Here is a 16,438-nt window from a genome sequence, read left to right on the forward strand (position 1 = left end):
GACCAACGTGAGGGTCGCGATCCAGTCTTTGGGAAACACTGCTGTACAGGGTTTAGATATTAATGCCCAATCAGCTGTTGTACCACTCTCTGTCCACAGGGGGTGCTGCTTCTACACGACCGGTCAGACGTTAGACACACCTCCTCACACCTTTTTTTTCGATATTTTAGATACAGTTGTCCCTCAAAACCGCAAGACGCTGTTTCGCTTATTTATTTATTTTTTGCAATTTTGCGTGCTTCTTTTATACAGCCTATGAACGCATATTGTGTTCCTCTCCCTGCGTCCTGATTGGCTAAGGGATTGTAGACCATTGTCAATCAGTCTCTTCCCTGTCGTGTCTCCTGTACAGTACAGAATGTTTTCAGCCAAATTTACATAAATGTTCGATTGCTAACAGTGTGATTCTAAAGTGCTGCGCGATCGAGTGATGGCCACGCTTACCTCCGTGAGGTGCGGAGCTCTCCGTGGGTCTCTCACTCTGAACTTTCTTTCTGCTGCTCGATTATCGTTTTCAGCTGCAGATTTCACTACTCACAGTTTGTAATCTGCAAAATATGATTTTCTTTTTGGGGGCATTTGTGTTCAGTCTTCTCAGTCGTCTTTATAAGTTTGTTTAAATGTTAAATGTTCAGTGATACAGAAGTAATGGTGCGATCGACTGACATGAAACAGACAGGACAGAGGCTCTTTCTGCAGGAGACATGCGCAGTAGAGCCAAGTGACAGTGGTACAGGAGGAACAGGAGCAGCAGATACTGACACTAGGGATGGGCATGATTAATCGATAATTGATCATTAAGAATTTCATCGATTATGTTCATTTTTAATCGACAAACAGAACGTAGGTTGCTGTGCGTAGTGTAGGGAGACCAAACGTCCGTGTCCGGGGACAAACGGGGGTCTGGACATGTGTCTCTCTGCACTTAGAAGGAGCGAGACACAAACATTCGGTCAGTCTGCAACGTACCAAAGCACAAATGCGTGTTTAACGATGATTTGTACAAGAAATTCCACGCTTTCCGTTGCGTTCGGCACAAGTGTGAATCCATGTGCACAGTGTATAAAGCAGCACATATGTTTTGGTGTCCAGTGGGAAAAAGTTTTGCCAGGTGAGAATCGCACAATGTCGATGACGAGGCCCCACCTCCCTCCCCCCGTACGGTGTCCTGGTTTTGACAAACGCAAATCTGGTCACACTAACCTGTATTCCACTGAGTCGTGTCTTTAAACCCGACAGAAGTTGAACCACATCAGCGACTCAAGAGCTGTAGTTTTATCTTCGCTTAGTTTATGCAATTTAGCAATGCGGTTTTAAGTTTCGTTTCTGTGAGAGTTGCGCAAAACTGAATTAAACACATTATAATGTCAAACGGGCTGATGTGGCTCTAGAGTCGTTACGGTTTATATGTCGTAAAGTTGAATTTATTTATGCAGATTAGTAGTGCAGATAGTAATAATAATGATGATCATTTTAATATGAAAACGTTAATGATTAATCGATAATCGATCGTTAATTCCTCCGACGATCGATTAAGAAAATTTCATCGAATGCCCATCCCGAACTGACACACAAGACTAGAGCCTCTCGCCGCTTCAGTGTGAACATTTTAATATATGAGTTGCAGGAAACACCCAAACCATGAAAAAAAGAGTGACATCATCAGAAAAATACGATATATATAAAAAAATAAACCCTAAACTAACCTCTCGTCCATCTTGTGTCCATCAGGAGAAGCGGATCCTCTCTCTGGACGCGGCGAACTCCCGCCTCATCTCGGCTTTAACCCAGGTCAAAGAGCGCTACACCACGGCCAACCTGCGCAACGGCCTGTCCCCCACCAGCCCCAGCAAACTGTCCATCACCGAGAGCGGCGAGTTCAAGAGCACCGGCTGAACCTGGACCTCCCGAAGCCTTCGAGAAGAGCTCCTGAACAGGACACTGAGGGAGGAGCCTGAAGGCCCCACACGCCACATTTCTAGAGACATTGGATCTGTTTTTTTTTTTTTTTTTTAAGTTTATCATGTTAATTTATTGTTTTATTTGCTGTTGCAGAACTACTGACGTTTGTGCGGTTATGTTGACAATAAAAGCTGCTTGTGAACATTATGACCTGTGTGGTTGGTTTTAGTCGGTCGAGTTAAATCGTCCCCGAAGAGAAATGTGTCCTCTGCGTTTTTCATTTTTCATCTTTCAGTGTTTCGGTTGTTTGGGATCTGCAGATTGACTAGAGACATTTGACCTGCCTCAGATCCAAGTGACACGTGTGGAAGATAATTTGCGCCCATCAGATTCTGAATTGTTGAAGTTTGAATGTTTGAATTGTTTTTTTTCTAACTCTGATGTTTCAAATTCAAACTCATACACTAAATTATTTCTTGTAATACAGAAACTACAACTAACATTTAATACAAATAGGGCCTAATGGTGATTTTGGAGTTAACACGTCAGGATACAAATGTGTTTAAATCGGAACTCCAGTAATGAACATTTATTTTGAGTTAAATTTTTTTTTTAGACAACAGCGCCCTCTGTGGCTGCACTTGGTAATGTTGAAGATTAGGTTTATTATTTCTTACATATATACAGATTCATTTTACAGACATTCAAATTCAAAAATAATATAATGCATGAATAAAAAGAACAAAATTAAGTAATATATTGGAAGAAAAAAACTTAAGTGATTTTGAAATGGAGAACAGTAGAAAAGGATTACACATTTTGAAATACGATATATTTTTGGAGAAAAAACTGGACAAGAAACGATAACTTATAACTCACACAACAGCGGGTTTATCCCTAAAAACTCTTGAAAATGTACAATAAACTGACAAACACACGAACTGCAATAATAAACAAATAAAAAGCAGATTTAAACGAAGCCAGCCTCTATATTACAAATAGGATTATTTTTGGAAAGCGGAGGGTAGAGCGTTAGATATGCGGTCTATTGTGGGTCCTCGTGTGTTTTTTGTGAGTAGATCTATCAGCAAACTCTTTATTACAGACTGAACAGCTGAACGGTTTCTCCCCTGTGTGTGTCCTCATATGTCTTTTGTGAGCAGATCTATCAGGAAACTCTTTATTACAGACTGAACAGCCGAACGGTTTCTCCCCTGTGTGTGTCCTCATATGTCTTATGTGAGCAGCTCTATCAGCAAACTCTTTATTACAGACTGAACAGCTGAACGGTTTCTCCCCTGTGTGTGTCCTCATATGTCTTTTGTGAGTAGATCTATTAGCAAACTCTTTATTACAGACTGAACAGCCGAACGGTTTCTCCCCTGTGTGTGTCCTCATATGTCTTATGTGAGCAGATCTATCAGCAAACTCTTTATTACAGACTGAACAGCCGAACGGTTTCTCCCCTGTGTGTGTCCTCATGTGTGTTTCGAGATTATATTTTACAGAAAACGTTTTCTTACAGACTGAACAGCCGAACGGTTTCTCCCCTGTGTGTGTCCTCATGTGTGTTTCGAGATGATATTTTACAGATAACGTTTTCTTACAGACTGAACAGCCGAAAGGTTCTTCTCCTGTGTGAACTCTGCGGTGTATTTGTAGTTTATATTTAGACCCAAATCTCTCTTTACAAACAGAGCACTTGTGTTTCTTGCCCTCAGCTCCTTCTCCGGTTCCTGTCGTGTCTCCAGTGTTCACGGTGGCTCTGGTCTCTGGCGCAGACTCGTCTTCGTCAGCGCCTGTGTCCATGTGTGAACAGCTGGGTGGAGCTCTCCAGTCTTCATCACTGTCAGTGTCAGAAGAGTGTTCTGTCTCTCCTTCGGTCTCCGAGTGGACGTGTGTCTCTGCTCTGTTTTCCTCTTCCTGTGTGTCCTCTCTGTGGACGTGTGTCTCTGCTCTGTTTTCCTCTTCCTGTGTGTCCTCTCTGTGGACGTGTGTCTCTGCTCTGTTTTCCTCTTCCTGTGTGTCCTCTCTGTGGACGTGAAATGAAGAAATGAATAATGAAAGAAATAACCAAATAAAGAATTGCAGTTTGAAAGTGTCTGAGACTCACACTTGCAGCTGTTCCTCCTCCTGTTTGATGTTTTGCTCTTGTTTCATGTTTTGAGTCAGATCAGGGCTCAGAGAGGGGGGCTGGGCAGCTGCAGGAGACAAGTTAATACACACGTACACATACACATGCAGTCTTGGGACATGAACATTTTCCAGTCTTTTCCCCGCAACAGTAGCGATATAAATAAATTGATAAATATAAATAACGTGACCAACATAAATAAAGTACGACGGAGTATAAGGGTCAGATAAAAAAAAAAACTTGCTGGAGCTACGAGAATAAAGTTATAACATTTCGACATTAAAGTCGTAATATTATGAGAATAAAGTTATAATGTTACGAGAATGAAGTCGTAATAAAATCAAAGTCAAAGTGAAAAATGCGGCAGAAGAAGAACCTGGTTTTTCAATATAAAACCAAAAATAAGAAAACGAACAACAATTTTCTTCATTATTTGCGCCTCGGGACTGAACCAGGACTAAACCAGGACTAAACCAGGACTAAACGAGGTCTGAGACCAGACCAGGACTGAGACCAAGATTGAGACCGGGAACAGGAACAGGACTGAGACTGGGACTGAGACCGGGACCAGACCAGGACTGAAAACGGTTTAGTCCTCGTTTAGTCCCGATTCAGAACTGGTTCAGTCCTGGTTTAGTTCTGGTTCAGTCCGTATGTGGCGCAATAGTCCCGCATCGCATTTTAAAGTCACGGAAACGCCATTTCCCATTTCCGTGACTTAAACCAGGACTAAACCAGGACTAAATCATTTTCAGTCCTGGTCTGGTCCTGGTCTCAATCCTGGTCTTTCTGGTTTGGTTCCGGACCTGATTTAGTCCTGATTCAGTCCTTGTTCAGTCGAATGAACGAATGATACACAGATTTTTCTCCTTTACCAAATGCTCCAAATTTTCCATTCTCCACTCGTTCAGACTTTCCAAGCAGCCGATATTCTCATAATATTATCACTTTATTTTGACTACGACTTTATTCTCATAAAATTACTACTTTATTCTTCTAAAAATATGACTTTATTCTCGTCAAATTACGACTTTTTCTGGCTTCGACTTTATTCTCATAGTATTACGAATTTAATGTTGAAATGTTACGACTTTATTCTCGTAGTGCCAGCATTTAATTTTTTTTTTTATCTGACCCTTATACTCCGTCGTAATAAAGTGACCATACATGAGTGAACTAAACCTGCACACGTACAATCTGCACACGTATGATCGCTGAAAAGCTAAAACATGAACTATCTCCTGTAGGATACACGCACAGAACACACTTAACATCATCAGCACCTCTTCTGTCACAAAAACAACACACATAATCCACTGGGTCGTGTCCTTTAGTCCGACAGAAGCTGAACTGCATCAGCGCACAAGGAGCGAACTGTTTTTATCAGCACTAACAGTTTATGCTAATTAGCCTTGCGGTCTTAAGTTTCGTTTCTGTAAAACGTAAACAAATGTGATCAAAGCTGAATTACATGATCAAACAGGCTGATGTGGTTCTATAGTGGTTATGGTTTATATGTTGTAAAGTTGAGTTTATTTATGCAGAACATTTTAATGTGGGGTTTAATTGTTTATTTAATTTAATTAAATTAAGTTAATTTTTGCGGGATACTGATGTGCATGTAAACACACTCACTGAGTGCGTATACCCGGTTATTAGCCATATCCCGGTTATGTCAGTATTCCGGTTACTGCGTTTACATGCGCACTGAGAAACCGGGACACTCATATCCGCGTGTACATGATCAAATGGAGTATCCCGGTTTCTTGACATAATCTTACAAATGCGCAGGCGCAAAAATTAACTTAAAGCAATTTCATAAACCAGGAAAAATACAAACCGTGAGCTCCTTTAGCATAAGAAGCTAAGGAGCTACGAGATTTCCCACAATCCACTGTGCAGATTCTTCATTAAAATCTTCTGCATAAATAAACTCAACTTTACAACATATAAACCATAAAGACTATTGAGCCACATCAGCCCGTTTGATTATATAATTCAGCTGTGATCACATTTGTTTATGTTTTACAGAAACGAAACTTAAGACCGTTTGGCTAATTAGCATAAACTGTTAGCGGCGATAAAAACAACTCGCTCCTTGCGCCGCTGATGTGATCAGTTTCTTTTGGACTAAATGACACGACTCTGTGGATTATGTGTGTTATTTCTGTGACAGAAGAGGCGCTAATGATGGTAAGTGTGTTCGTGCATATAGAGTATAGGAGATAGTTCATGTTTTAGCTTTTCAGTGATCACACGAGTGCAGATTGTACGTGTGCATTTTTAGCGCAGCTCTTAATTTTACAGTCATTTCACTCGTTTGGTCACTTTTTTATGTTGGTCAATTTATGTCACTACTGTTGTGGCGAAAGGCTGGAAAGTGTCTTTTGGACGCATGCGCACTCAACTTTATGTTGCAGTAACCGGGGTACTGCGTTTACATGCCACAAGTAACCCGGTTATTATCGGAATAAACCAGCTACAGTAACCCGGTTTCTAATAACCGGAATACTGAAACCGGGATACTCAAAAAAGCCGATCATAACCGGGTTATTGATGTGCATGTATACGCACTCACTGTGAACTTGTCTGTAGTCTTCTACTTTAAGGGGGGAGGGGGGTCTTTTCTGTCCATGAAGTTGTAAATATGTTTTCGTCAATATTTGAAGTCGTACTGGTTCTTCTGCCGTTATATCCACGGCGCACGTTTCTAACGCGCTGTTTTCTACATCAGATGCGTTTTTCACACTTTTTTAACAACCATGGACAAAAAATAGGATCCATATTTAGACTGACCGGCCGTGACGAGCAGGACCCTCGGGCTCAGGGCGCTCAGGGCCGAGTCCAAGAGCCGCTGTAGCCGCTGGTTCTCCCGTTTGACGCGGCGCAGCTCCTCCTCAAAGTCCGCTACTGTGTCCTCAAACAGCGCACGTATGTCCTGGGCCCTCGCACTGAGCCGCTCCTCCACACTCGCTCTCCACCCTGCGGACATGTTGTTGTTTTTTTTACCGGTGTCTCGGCTCTGCTCCTCGGGTCCCGGTGGCGGTACGTGGGCGGGAATCAGAGCTGCGGTTGGTCACATGTTTGTGTCCAACGGTTCGCGCGCGCTGCTGCTGTTCTGCTTCAAACTTGAAAATAAACAAACTGTTGGTTCTGTTCGTGTTTTGTTTGGATCTTTTAGCCCAATCTGAGACTTTAGCTTATTGTACTGACAAAATGTTCACTTTAACATCAAAAATAAAGTGTGTGGGTAATGTTTGTACCTCTGTGTGTAGTGTGTGTACGTGTGTCTGTGTGTAGTGTGTATCTCTGTGTGTGTGTCTGTGTACGTGTGTCTGTGTGTAGTGTGTGTCTGTGTGTGTGTGTGTGTGCTGTGTGTGTGTGTGTCTGTGCGTAGTGTGTGTAGTGTGTGTCTGTGCGTAGTGTGTGTAGTGTGTGTCTGTGCGTAGTGTGTGTGTGTGTGTGTGTCTGTGTGTAGTGTGTGTGTAGTGTGTGTCTGTGTGTAGTGTGTGTACGTGTGTCTGTGTGTAGTGTGTGTCTGTGTAGTGTGTGTACGTGTGTCTGTGTGTAGTGTGTCTGTGTAGTGTGTGTCTCTGTGTGTGTGTCTGTGCGTAGTGTGTGTAGTGTGTCTGTGTGTGTATGTGTGTCTGTGCGTTGTATGTGTGTCTGTGCGTAGTGTGTGTGTGTCTGTGCGTAGTGTGTGTGTTTGTGCGTAGTGTGTATGTGTGTCTGTGCGTAGTGTGTGTGTGTCAGTGCGTAGTGTGTGTGTGTCAGTGCGTAGTGTGTCTGTGCGTAGTGTGTGTCTGTGCGTAGTGTGTGTGTGTCTGTGCGTAGTGTGTGTGTGTCTGTGCGTGCGTAGTGTGTGTCTGTGTCTGTGCGTAGTGTGTGTGTGTGTGTGTGTCTGTGTGCGTAGTGTGTGTGTGTCTGTGCGTAGTGTGTCTGTGTCTGTGCGTAGTGTAGTGTGTGTGTGTCTGTGCGTAGTGTGTGTGTCTGTGCGTAGTGTGTGTGTCTGTGCGTAGTGTGTGTCTGTGTAGTGTGTCTGTGCGTAGTGTGTCTGTGCGTAGTGTGTGTGTCTGTGCGTAGTGTGTGTGTGTGTCTGTGCGTAGTGTGTGTGTCTGTGCGTAGTGTGTGTGTCTGTGCGTAGTGTGTGTGTGTCTGTGCGTAGTGTGTGTAGTGTGTGTCTGTGCGTAGTGTGTGTGTCTGTGCGTAGTGTGTGTCTGTGCGTAGTGTGTGTGTGTGTCTGTGCGTAGTGTGTGTGTGTCTGTGCGTAGTGTGTCTGTGTGTGTGTGTGTGTCTGTGTGTGTGTCTGTGCGTAGTGTGTGTGTGTCTGTGCGTAGTGTGTGTGTGTCTGTGCGTAGTGTGTGTGTGTGTGTGTCTGTGCGTAGTGTGTGTGTGCTGTGTGTGTCGTAGTGTGTGTGTGTGCTGTGCGTGCGTAGTGTGTGTGTGTGTGTGTCGTAGTGTGTGTCTGTGCGTAGTGTGTGTCTGTGTCTGTGCGTAGTGTGTGTGTGTCTGTGCGTAGTGTGTGTGTGTCTGTGCGTAGTGTGTGTGTGTGCTGTGCGTAGTGTGTGTGTGTCTGTGCGTAGTGTGTGTGTGTGTGTGCGTAGTGTGTGTGTGTGTGTGTGTGCTGTGCGTAGTGTGTGTGTCTGTGCGTAGTGTGTGTCTGTGCGTAGTGTGTCTGTGCGTAGTGTGTGTGTCTGTGCGTAGTGTGTAGTGTCTGTGCGTAGTGTGTGTGTGTGCGTGTGTGTAGTGTGTGTCTGTGCGTGTAGTGTGTGTGTGTGTGTGTAGTGTGTGTCTGTGCGTAGTGTGTGTGTGTGTCTGTGCGTAGTGTGTGTAGTGTGTCTGTGCGTAGTGTGTGTGTGTCTGTGTAGTGTGTGTGTGTGTGTGTCTGTGCGTAGTGTGTGTGTGTGTGTCTGTGTGTGTGTGTGTGCTGTGCGTAGTGTGTGTGTGTCTGTGTGTGTAGTGTGTGTGTCTGTGCGTGTGTAGTGTGCGTGTCTGTGTGTCTGTAGTGTGTGTGTCTGTGCGTAGTGTGTGTGTGTCTGTGCGTAGTGTGTGTCTGTGTCTGTGCGTGTGTGTGTGTGTGTGTGTGTGTGCTGTAGTGTGTGTGTGTGCTGTGTGTAGTGTGTGTGTGTGTGTGTGTGTGTCTGTGCGTAGTGTGTGTGTCTGTGCGTGTGTGTGTGTGTGTCTGTGTGTGTGTGTCGTAGTGTGTGTGTGTGTGTGCTGTGTGTCTGTGCGTAGTGTGTGTGTGTGTCGTAGTGTGTGAGTGTGTGTCTGTGCGTAGTGTGTGTCTGTGTGTAGTGTGTGTGTGTCTGTGCGTAGTGTGTGTGTGTCTGTGCGTAGTGCTGTGTGTGTGTGCGTAGTGTGTGTGTGTGTCTGTGCGTAGTGTGTGTCTGTGCGTAGTGTGTGTGTGTGTGTGTGTGTGTCTGTGCGTAGTGTGTGTCTGTGCGTAGTGTGTCTGTGTCTGTGCGTAGTGTGTGTGTGTCTGTGCGTAGTGTGTGTGTGTCTGTGTAGTGTGTGTTGTGTGTCTGTGTCTGTAGTGTGTGTGTGTCTGTGTCTGTGTAGTGTGTGTGTCTGTGCGTAGTGTGTGTGTGTCTGTGCGTAGTGTGTGTGTGTCTGTGCGTAGTGTGTGTGTGTCTGTGCGTAGTGTGTGTGTGTCTGTGTGTGTGTGTGTCTGTGCGTATTGTGTGTGTCTGTGTCTGTGCGTATTGTGTGTGTATGTGTGTCTGTGCGTTGTATGTGTGTGTCTGTGTCTGTGCGTAGTGTGTGTGTCTGTGTAGTGTGTGTGTCTGTGCGTAGTGTGTGTGTCTGTGCGTAGTGTGTGTGTGTCTGTGCGTAGTGTGTGTGTCTGTGCGTAGTGTGTGTGTCTGTGTAGTGTGTGTGTGTCTGTGCGTAGTGTGTGTGTGTTTGTGCGTAGTGTGTGTGTTTGTGCGTATTGTGTGTGTCTGTGTGTATGTGTGTCTGTGCGTAGTGTGTGTGTGTTTGTGCGTAGTGTGTGTGTTTGTGTGTAGTGTGTGTGTGTCTGTGCGTAGTGTGTGTGTGTGTGTGTCTGTGCGTAGTGTGTGTGTGTCTGTGCGTAGTGTGTGTGTGTGTCTGTGCGTAGTGTGTGTGTGTCTGTGCGTAGTGTGTGTGTCTGTGCGTAGTGTGTGTGTGTGTCTGTGCGTAGTGTGTGTGTGTGTCTGTGCGTAGTGTGTGTGTCTGTGCGTGTGCGTAGTGTGTGTGTGTCTGTGCGTAGTGTGTGTGTCTGTGCGTAGTGTGTGTGTGTGTGTGTGTCTGTGCGTAGTGTGTGTGTCTGTGCGTAGTGTGTGTGTGTGTGCGTGTGCTGTAGTGTGTGTGTGTGTGTGTCTGTGCGTAGTGTGTGTGTGTCTGTGCTGTAGTGTGTGTGTCTGTGCGTAGTGTGTGTGTGTGTGTGTGTCTGTAGTGTGTGTGTCTGTGCGTAGTGTGTGTCTGTGTGTAGTGTGTGTCTGTGTGTGTGTGTCTGTGTGTGTCGTAGTGTGTGCGTGTCTGTGCGTAGTGTGTATGTGTGTCTGTGCGTAGTGTGTATGTGTGTCTGTGCGTAGTGTGTGCGTGTGACTGTGCGTAGTGCGTGTCTGTGCGTAGTGTGTGTGTGTGTGTGTGTCTGTGCGTAGTGTGTATGTGTGTCTGTGCGTAGTGTGTGCGTGTCTGTGCGTAGTGTGTGTCTGTGTGTGTGTCTGTGTGTGTGTGTGTGCTGTGCGTAGTGTGTGTGTGCTGTGCGTAGTGTGTGTGTCTGTGTGTGTGTGTGTGTCTGTGCGTAGTGTGTGCGTGTCTGTGCGTAGTGTGTGTCTGTGCGTAGTGTGTGTATGTGTGTCTGTGCGTAGTGTGTGCTGTGTGTGTGTGTGCTGTGTAGTGTGTGTGTGTGTCTGTGCGTAGTGTGTGTGTGTGTGTGTGTGTGTGTGTCTGTGCGTAGTGTGTGTCTGTGCTGTGTGTGTGTGTGTCTGTGTGTGTGTGTCTGTGTGTAGTGTGTATGTGTCTGTGCGTAGTGTGTATGTGTGTCTGTGCGTAGTGTGTGTCTGTGCGTAGTGTGTGTGTGTCTGTGCGTATTGTGTGTGTGTCTGTGTGTAGTGTGTCTGTGTCTGTGTGTGTGTGTGTGTGTGTGACAGGACATTTTAAAACAAAACTCGCGTCGTGGTTCATTTTACTGTTAATTTTATTTATGCATAAAAAAAGAAAATCAGAGACAGAGGAGGTGGAGATTGAAGAAAAAAATAGATTCATTATCTGTATACTTCTTCTATATTAGGATTAAGAGGAAAAGCAGAAAATCAGTCCTGTAATAGTGGAGCTTCAGCCACTTCTGTAATATAGACTTTCTTATAACAAAATAGGCAGTTTACGGGTCACATCTGCCCCATCTCCTCTGGCACCGGGCGGCTCCCGGGCGGCTCCCGGGCGGCTCCCGGGCGGCTCCCTGGCAGCTCTGTGGGCACCGCTCCAGGGCCGATGCTGCCGCGGTTCATTTAAGACACTGAGGACACTGAGGAGGACGTTAGCAGCGCTGCACACACACATTTACACACACACACTTACACACACTTATACATACACACATGCGCTAAGGGCTATATTTAGAATCAATAAAATCCATAGAACACATGCATCATAAATTTCTCACTTCTCTTCTTTGAGCAATTCATACTGGGAAGGATTTTCTGAAAAAGTGAGCATCAAACCGGCCTTGTTTTTTTCCCAGTGGGACGTGTTTATTGACAAAGTCGATCTTTTCAAGTCTTTTGAACCATATCGATTTTGTTTCTGGTTCTGATATTGTCATATTTTAGTTTTGGAATTCGGACATCATAATTATGTGATTGTTGGACGTCCTAACAGCGGAAAATTGCTCGAGGAAGAAAGAAGTTTGCGAACTCCGTAACTCCAAAAGGGAGTCAGATGTGTGTGACTGCAAACCTCCGTTCAACCTGCTTCACTTCCCAATGGAATTGAAAAATAGTCAAAGGCGACGGGCAGGATTGATACACAGGAAGGATGAAAAGGAACATTCCGAAGCCCATTTCTCGAGCTGTTTTCCGCTGTCGGGACATCCAACAACCACACAATTACGATGTCCGAATCCCAAAACTAAAATATGACAATATCAGAAACAAAAGTGATATGGTTCAAAAGACTTGAAAAGATCGACTTTGACAACAGACGCTTCTCACTGGGAAATCAAACATGGCGGTTTGATGATCACGTTTTCAGAGAATCCTTCCCAGTGTGGATTGCGACAGTCCAAGATTCGTGATGCATGTGTTAGTTGTGATCACGTACGCACGCATGCTGAGCATTTTGTAATTTGAATGTCTCTGTTGCTGCCAAATGTCAACTTTGTCCCACAGAATAATCAGAGAAGTAAAGCTGCACTACGGAACTTTTCAGACCAGGACGACTTACACATCAGATCTGAACATTCCAGGAAACGCAGAAATCTCCAGAAAGTTACATAGTGCAGCTTTAAAGAAATATAATGACTCCACATGCAAACTGTGGTTTAGTCAAGAGTCAGGTGCCCTCCCTGTGTGTCTCTATGAACATGTTCTGAAATGCGTGGGATTCTTGAAGGAGTTTAAAGTTCAGATTTCAGTCTCTCAGACGTGAAGGATCCTGGACGGCTTTGAAATGTTCGCTGTCAAAATGAAGAATGATTTTAGAATTACAGTAAACTGCAGAACGAATTCTATTTGACAGAATAATCCGTTTGATTTCAGGCGAAAGAACTGCATTTTGAAATATCAGTACATATAATAATTTTGTTCTATTTCCACCCCTTCACACAAACACACACACACACACACAAGCTTCATTCACTCACGGCACACTGCAAAAAAATGTCTACAAGAGAGAAAATTACTTAAAACAGAAACAGATTTTAAAACGCTTGACAACTTTTTCAAGAAATTTCAGATTCTGTTTACAATACATGCATCACGAATCTCGGACTTCCGGTCATTGCGCAATGCATACTGGGAAGGATTTTCAGAAAAAGTGAGCATCAAATCGCCGTTTTTGTTTTCCCAGTGGGATGAGTCTATTGACAAACTCGATCTTTTCAAGTCTTTTGAACCATATCGATTTTGTTTCTGGTTCTGATATTGTCATATTTTAGTTTTGGGATTCGGACATCGTTAATTGTGTGTTTGTTGGATCCTAACAGCGGAAAACGGCTTGAGAAATTTGTTTGTGAACTCTGTAAATGCAAAAGGGAATCAGATGTGTGTGATCGCAAACCTCTGTTCAAACTGTTTCTCTTCCCGACAGAATTGAAAAATAGTGAAAGGTGAAGGCAATGGGCAGGATTGATCCACAGGAAGGACCAAAAAGGAAAACTTTGACTGCCTAAATCATCCAGAGTTTGCAGAAAACATTTTGTATGTGGAGCGACAACAATGCAAAATCCCAATCCTTTGCTCAACCTCGATTATGAATTTAAAAAGTCAACGCCAAAGTGAAAGGAACCAACTGTTCACCAAGAAACACCTTCCACTGCAAAAAGACCAAGACGTGATGTTGCTGTAAAACCACAAGAACATGAAAGTGCAGCTCAGTCTGTTTGTCTTCTGCACCTCTCGATTAACAAACAGGATCCCGCTTTGTTGTCGCTCCGCATACAAAATGTTCGCTGCAAACTCGGGATGATTTAGGCAGCCAAAGTTTTCCTTTTTGATTCTTCCCGTGGATCAATCCTGCCCATCGCCTTCACCTTTCACAATTTTTCAATTCTGTCGGGAAGAGAAACAGTTTGAACAGAGGTTTGCAGTCACACACATCTAATTCCCTTTTGCATTTATGGAGTTCGCAAACAAATTTCTCGAACCGTTTTCCGCTGTTACGATCCAGCAACCACACAATTAACGACGTCTGAATCCCAAAACTAAAATATGACGATATCAGAACCAGAAACAAAAGCGAAATGGTTCAAAAGACTTGAAAAGCTCGACTTTGACAACAGACGCATCCCACTGAGAAAAACAAACACGGCGGTTTGATTCTCACTTTTTCGGAAAATCCTTCCCAGTATGTATTGCGCGATGACCGGAAGTCCGAGATTCGTGACGCGTGTGTATTCAAATCACACTATCTGCTCTATATACAGGCATAAGATCTCCACAAACACACTTGCTTTGAACGAATATTTTTACTTTTTCAGCACATTTAAAGTCATAAAAATATACTATTAAAACAAATCGCGTAATTTAAACTCCTGTAGACAGTTCTGCAGTGCGCCTCACCTCCGCTCGTTAATATAAAACTCTCTTAAATAATCTCGAGTCTGTAGAATGCTCACGGACACGCTCAGATTTGTGCTAAACTAGGCTGCGGTAAAAGATGAAACGCTAACTCTGCTTTTAAATTACCCCTCTAAAAATATAAATAAATACGCGCTTTGTGCACACAGAACTGCATCGCGTTAACGTCCTCGATCAGCAGGAATAACATATCGTCAAAACTCCGAAAGAAACACCAAAAGCGTTCAAATTAAATGTAGAAAAAAAAAAACTAAACGATTAAACGAAAGGGAAAGTGAGGCCAGATGAGGACAGACCGGACATGCTCTTAAAGCTCAAACGTGCAAAATGTCGCTGTGTCGAATCTCGTCGTCTCAACTCCAAACGCTGCCCCGAGACCGACCGCGAAGAGCCGGGGTCTCTGAGGTCTCCGGACCAGGTCTGGAACGCTTTAGACCGGGTTTAGGACCGGACCAGATGAGGACTGGACCGGTTGTAGGTTTGTGTTTTTGGACAGGTTGTGTGAAGACCAGGTATGGACATCATGTAGAACGAGTTGGAGACCGGCTGAAGACCAGGTTTTGGCCCAGACATGGACTAGACCAGTTGTTGACCAGGTTTGAACCAGATATAGACCAGGTTTTGGCCCAGAATAGCTGTAAACTAGGTCGGGACTACATGTAGACCAGCTGTCGACCAGGTTTGCACCAGATCTAGACCAGGTTTTAGACTAGGCATGGACTAAACCAACTGTAAACTAGGTCGGGACTACATGTAGACCAGTTTTCGACCAGGTTTGAACCAGATATAGACCAGGCTTTGGCCCAGACCAGCTGTAAACTAGGTAGGGACTACGTGTAGACCAGTTGTCGACCAGGTTTTGGCCCAGACATGGACTAGACCAGCTGTAAACTAGGTCTGGACTACACGTAGACCAGTTGTCAACCAGATTTGAACCAGATATAGACCAGGTTTTGGCCCAGACATGGACTAGACGAGTTGTCGACCAGGTCTGAACCAGATCTAGACCAGGTTTTGCACCAGACGTGGACTAAACCAGCTGTAAACTAGGTCGGGACTACATGTAGACCAGTTTTTGACCAGGTTTGAACCAGATATAGACCAGGTTTTGGCCCAGACCAGCTGTAAACTAGGTCGGGACTACGTGCAGACCAGTTGTCGACCAGATTTGAACCAGATATAGACCAGGTTTTGGCCCAGATCTGAACCAGGTGTAGATCACATGAGGAAGATCACTTGTAGACCAACTGTGTCCAGGTTTTGGACTGGACCAGGTTGTGGACCAGACCAGCTGTAGATCAGATACAGACTACATGTTGCCCAGCGATAGTTGTGGCCTGGTCTGGACCACTTGTAGACCAGGTTTAGAACCAGCTGTAGACCGGATGTGGACCACTTATAGACCAGGTTTTGGACCAAATGTTGATTGGACCTCTTCTAGACCAGGTATGGACTTCATGTAGGCCAGCTGTAGATCAAGTGGAAGAGCAGATGTGGAGCAGGTTTTGGACCAGGTGTGGATTAGAACCCTTCTAGACTGGATCTGGACCACATGTAGACCGGGTTTAGTCCACATGTGAACCAGTTATGGAAACCGTTAGGACTGTTTTGGAATGAATGTGGACGGGAGCAGATGCAGACCACGATGAGAACCAGTTGCGGACCAGATGTGGACCAGATGTTAGATTAGATTTGGACCATATTTGGCAAAAGTTCTGGGTCTACGCGGAGGGAGAACCACGTGTAGACCGGTTGTAGTGCAGGTTGTGTACCAGACGTTCTCCAGATGTTTGTGGTGGGACAGAGTCGGAGGCAGCCGGAGCACACGGAGATCTTCAAGAACTCGTCTCAGAGCTTGTCCTTGGCCTGGACCCAGATGAAGGGGCCTGACTGCTCCTCGATGATCTGCTTCACCTGCTCGTAGATCTCCTCCAGAGAGTCGCCCTGCACGATGGCTACAGCCCGACACAAAAGACCAGAGTCAGGACAGAGAACAACTCTTAATAAACAAACGCTAAATACACACATATATACAGACGTGGACAAAATTGTTGAAAGAAAAATAAAAAAAATCACTGAAATAACTTGAAACTGAGAAAAGCAATAATAAATAAAAATTTCTTGAAAATTGTCCAACAAAAAC

General features: G+C 44.5%; 2 protein-coding genes across 9 annotated transcripts in view; one reads left to right on the forward strand and one right to left on the reverse strand.

Moving 5' to 3' along the window:
• The window catches only part of rasal2 (RAS protein activator like 2), a 67,125-nt gene extending 65,016 nt beyond the window's left edge, over positions 1-2,109 (forward strand). For all 3 annotated transcript variants that reach the window (XM_055151446.1, XM_055151445.1, XM_055151447.1), the window contains one exon: positions 1,732-2,109. In XM_055151446.1, the coding sequence (XP_055007421.1) occupies positions 1,732-1,896 (165 nt within the window). In that variant the 3' untranslated portion in view covers positions 1,897-2,109. The remainder of the gene's footprint in view (positions 1-1,731) is intronic.
• An 11,921-nt stretch (positions 2,110-14,030) lies between these two features.
• The window catches only part of LOC110165887 (disks large homolog 1-like), a 102,823-nt gene continuing 100,415 nt past the window's right edge, over positions 14,031-16,438 (reverse strand). For all 6 annotated transcript variants that reach the window (XM_055151451.1, XM_055151452.1, XM_020931078.2 and 3 more), the window contains one exon: positions 14,031-16,250. In XM_055151451.1, coding sequence (XP_055007426.1) covers positions 16,144-16,250 — 107 coding nt within the window. In that variant the 3' untranslated portion in view covers positions 14,031-16,143. The remainder of the gene's footprint in view (positions 16,251-16,438) is intronic.

The sequence above is a fragment of the Boleophthalmus pectinirostris genome, unplaced genomic scaffold, assembly GCF_026225935.1.
Source record: "Boleophthalmus pectinirostris isolate CB_2022bp ecotype Guang Dong unplaced genomic scaffold, ASM2622593v1 HiC_scaffold_16, whole genome shotgun sequence".
NCBI classification, from domain to species: Eukaryota; Metazoa; Chordata; class Actinopteri; order Gobiiformes; family Gobiidae; genus Boleophthalmus; species Boleophthalmus pectinirostris.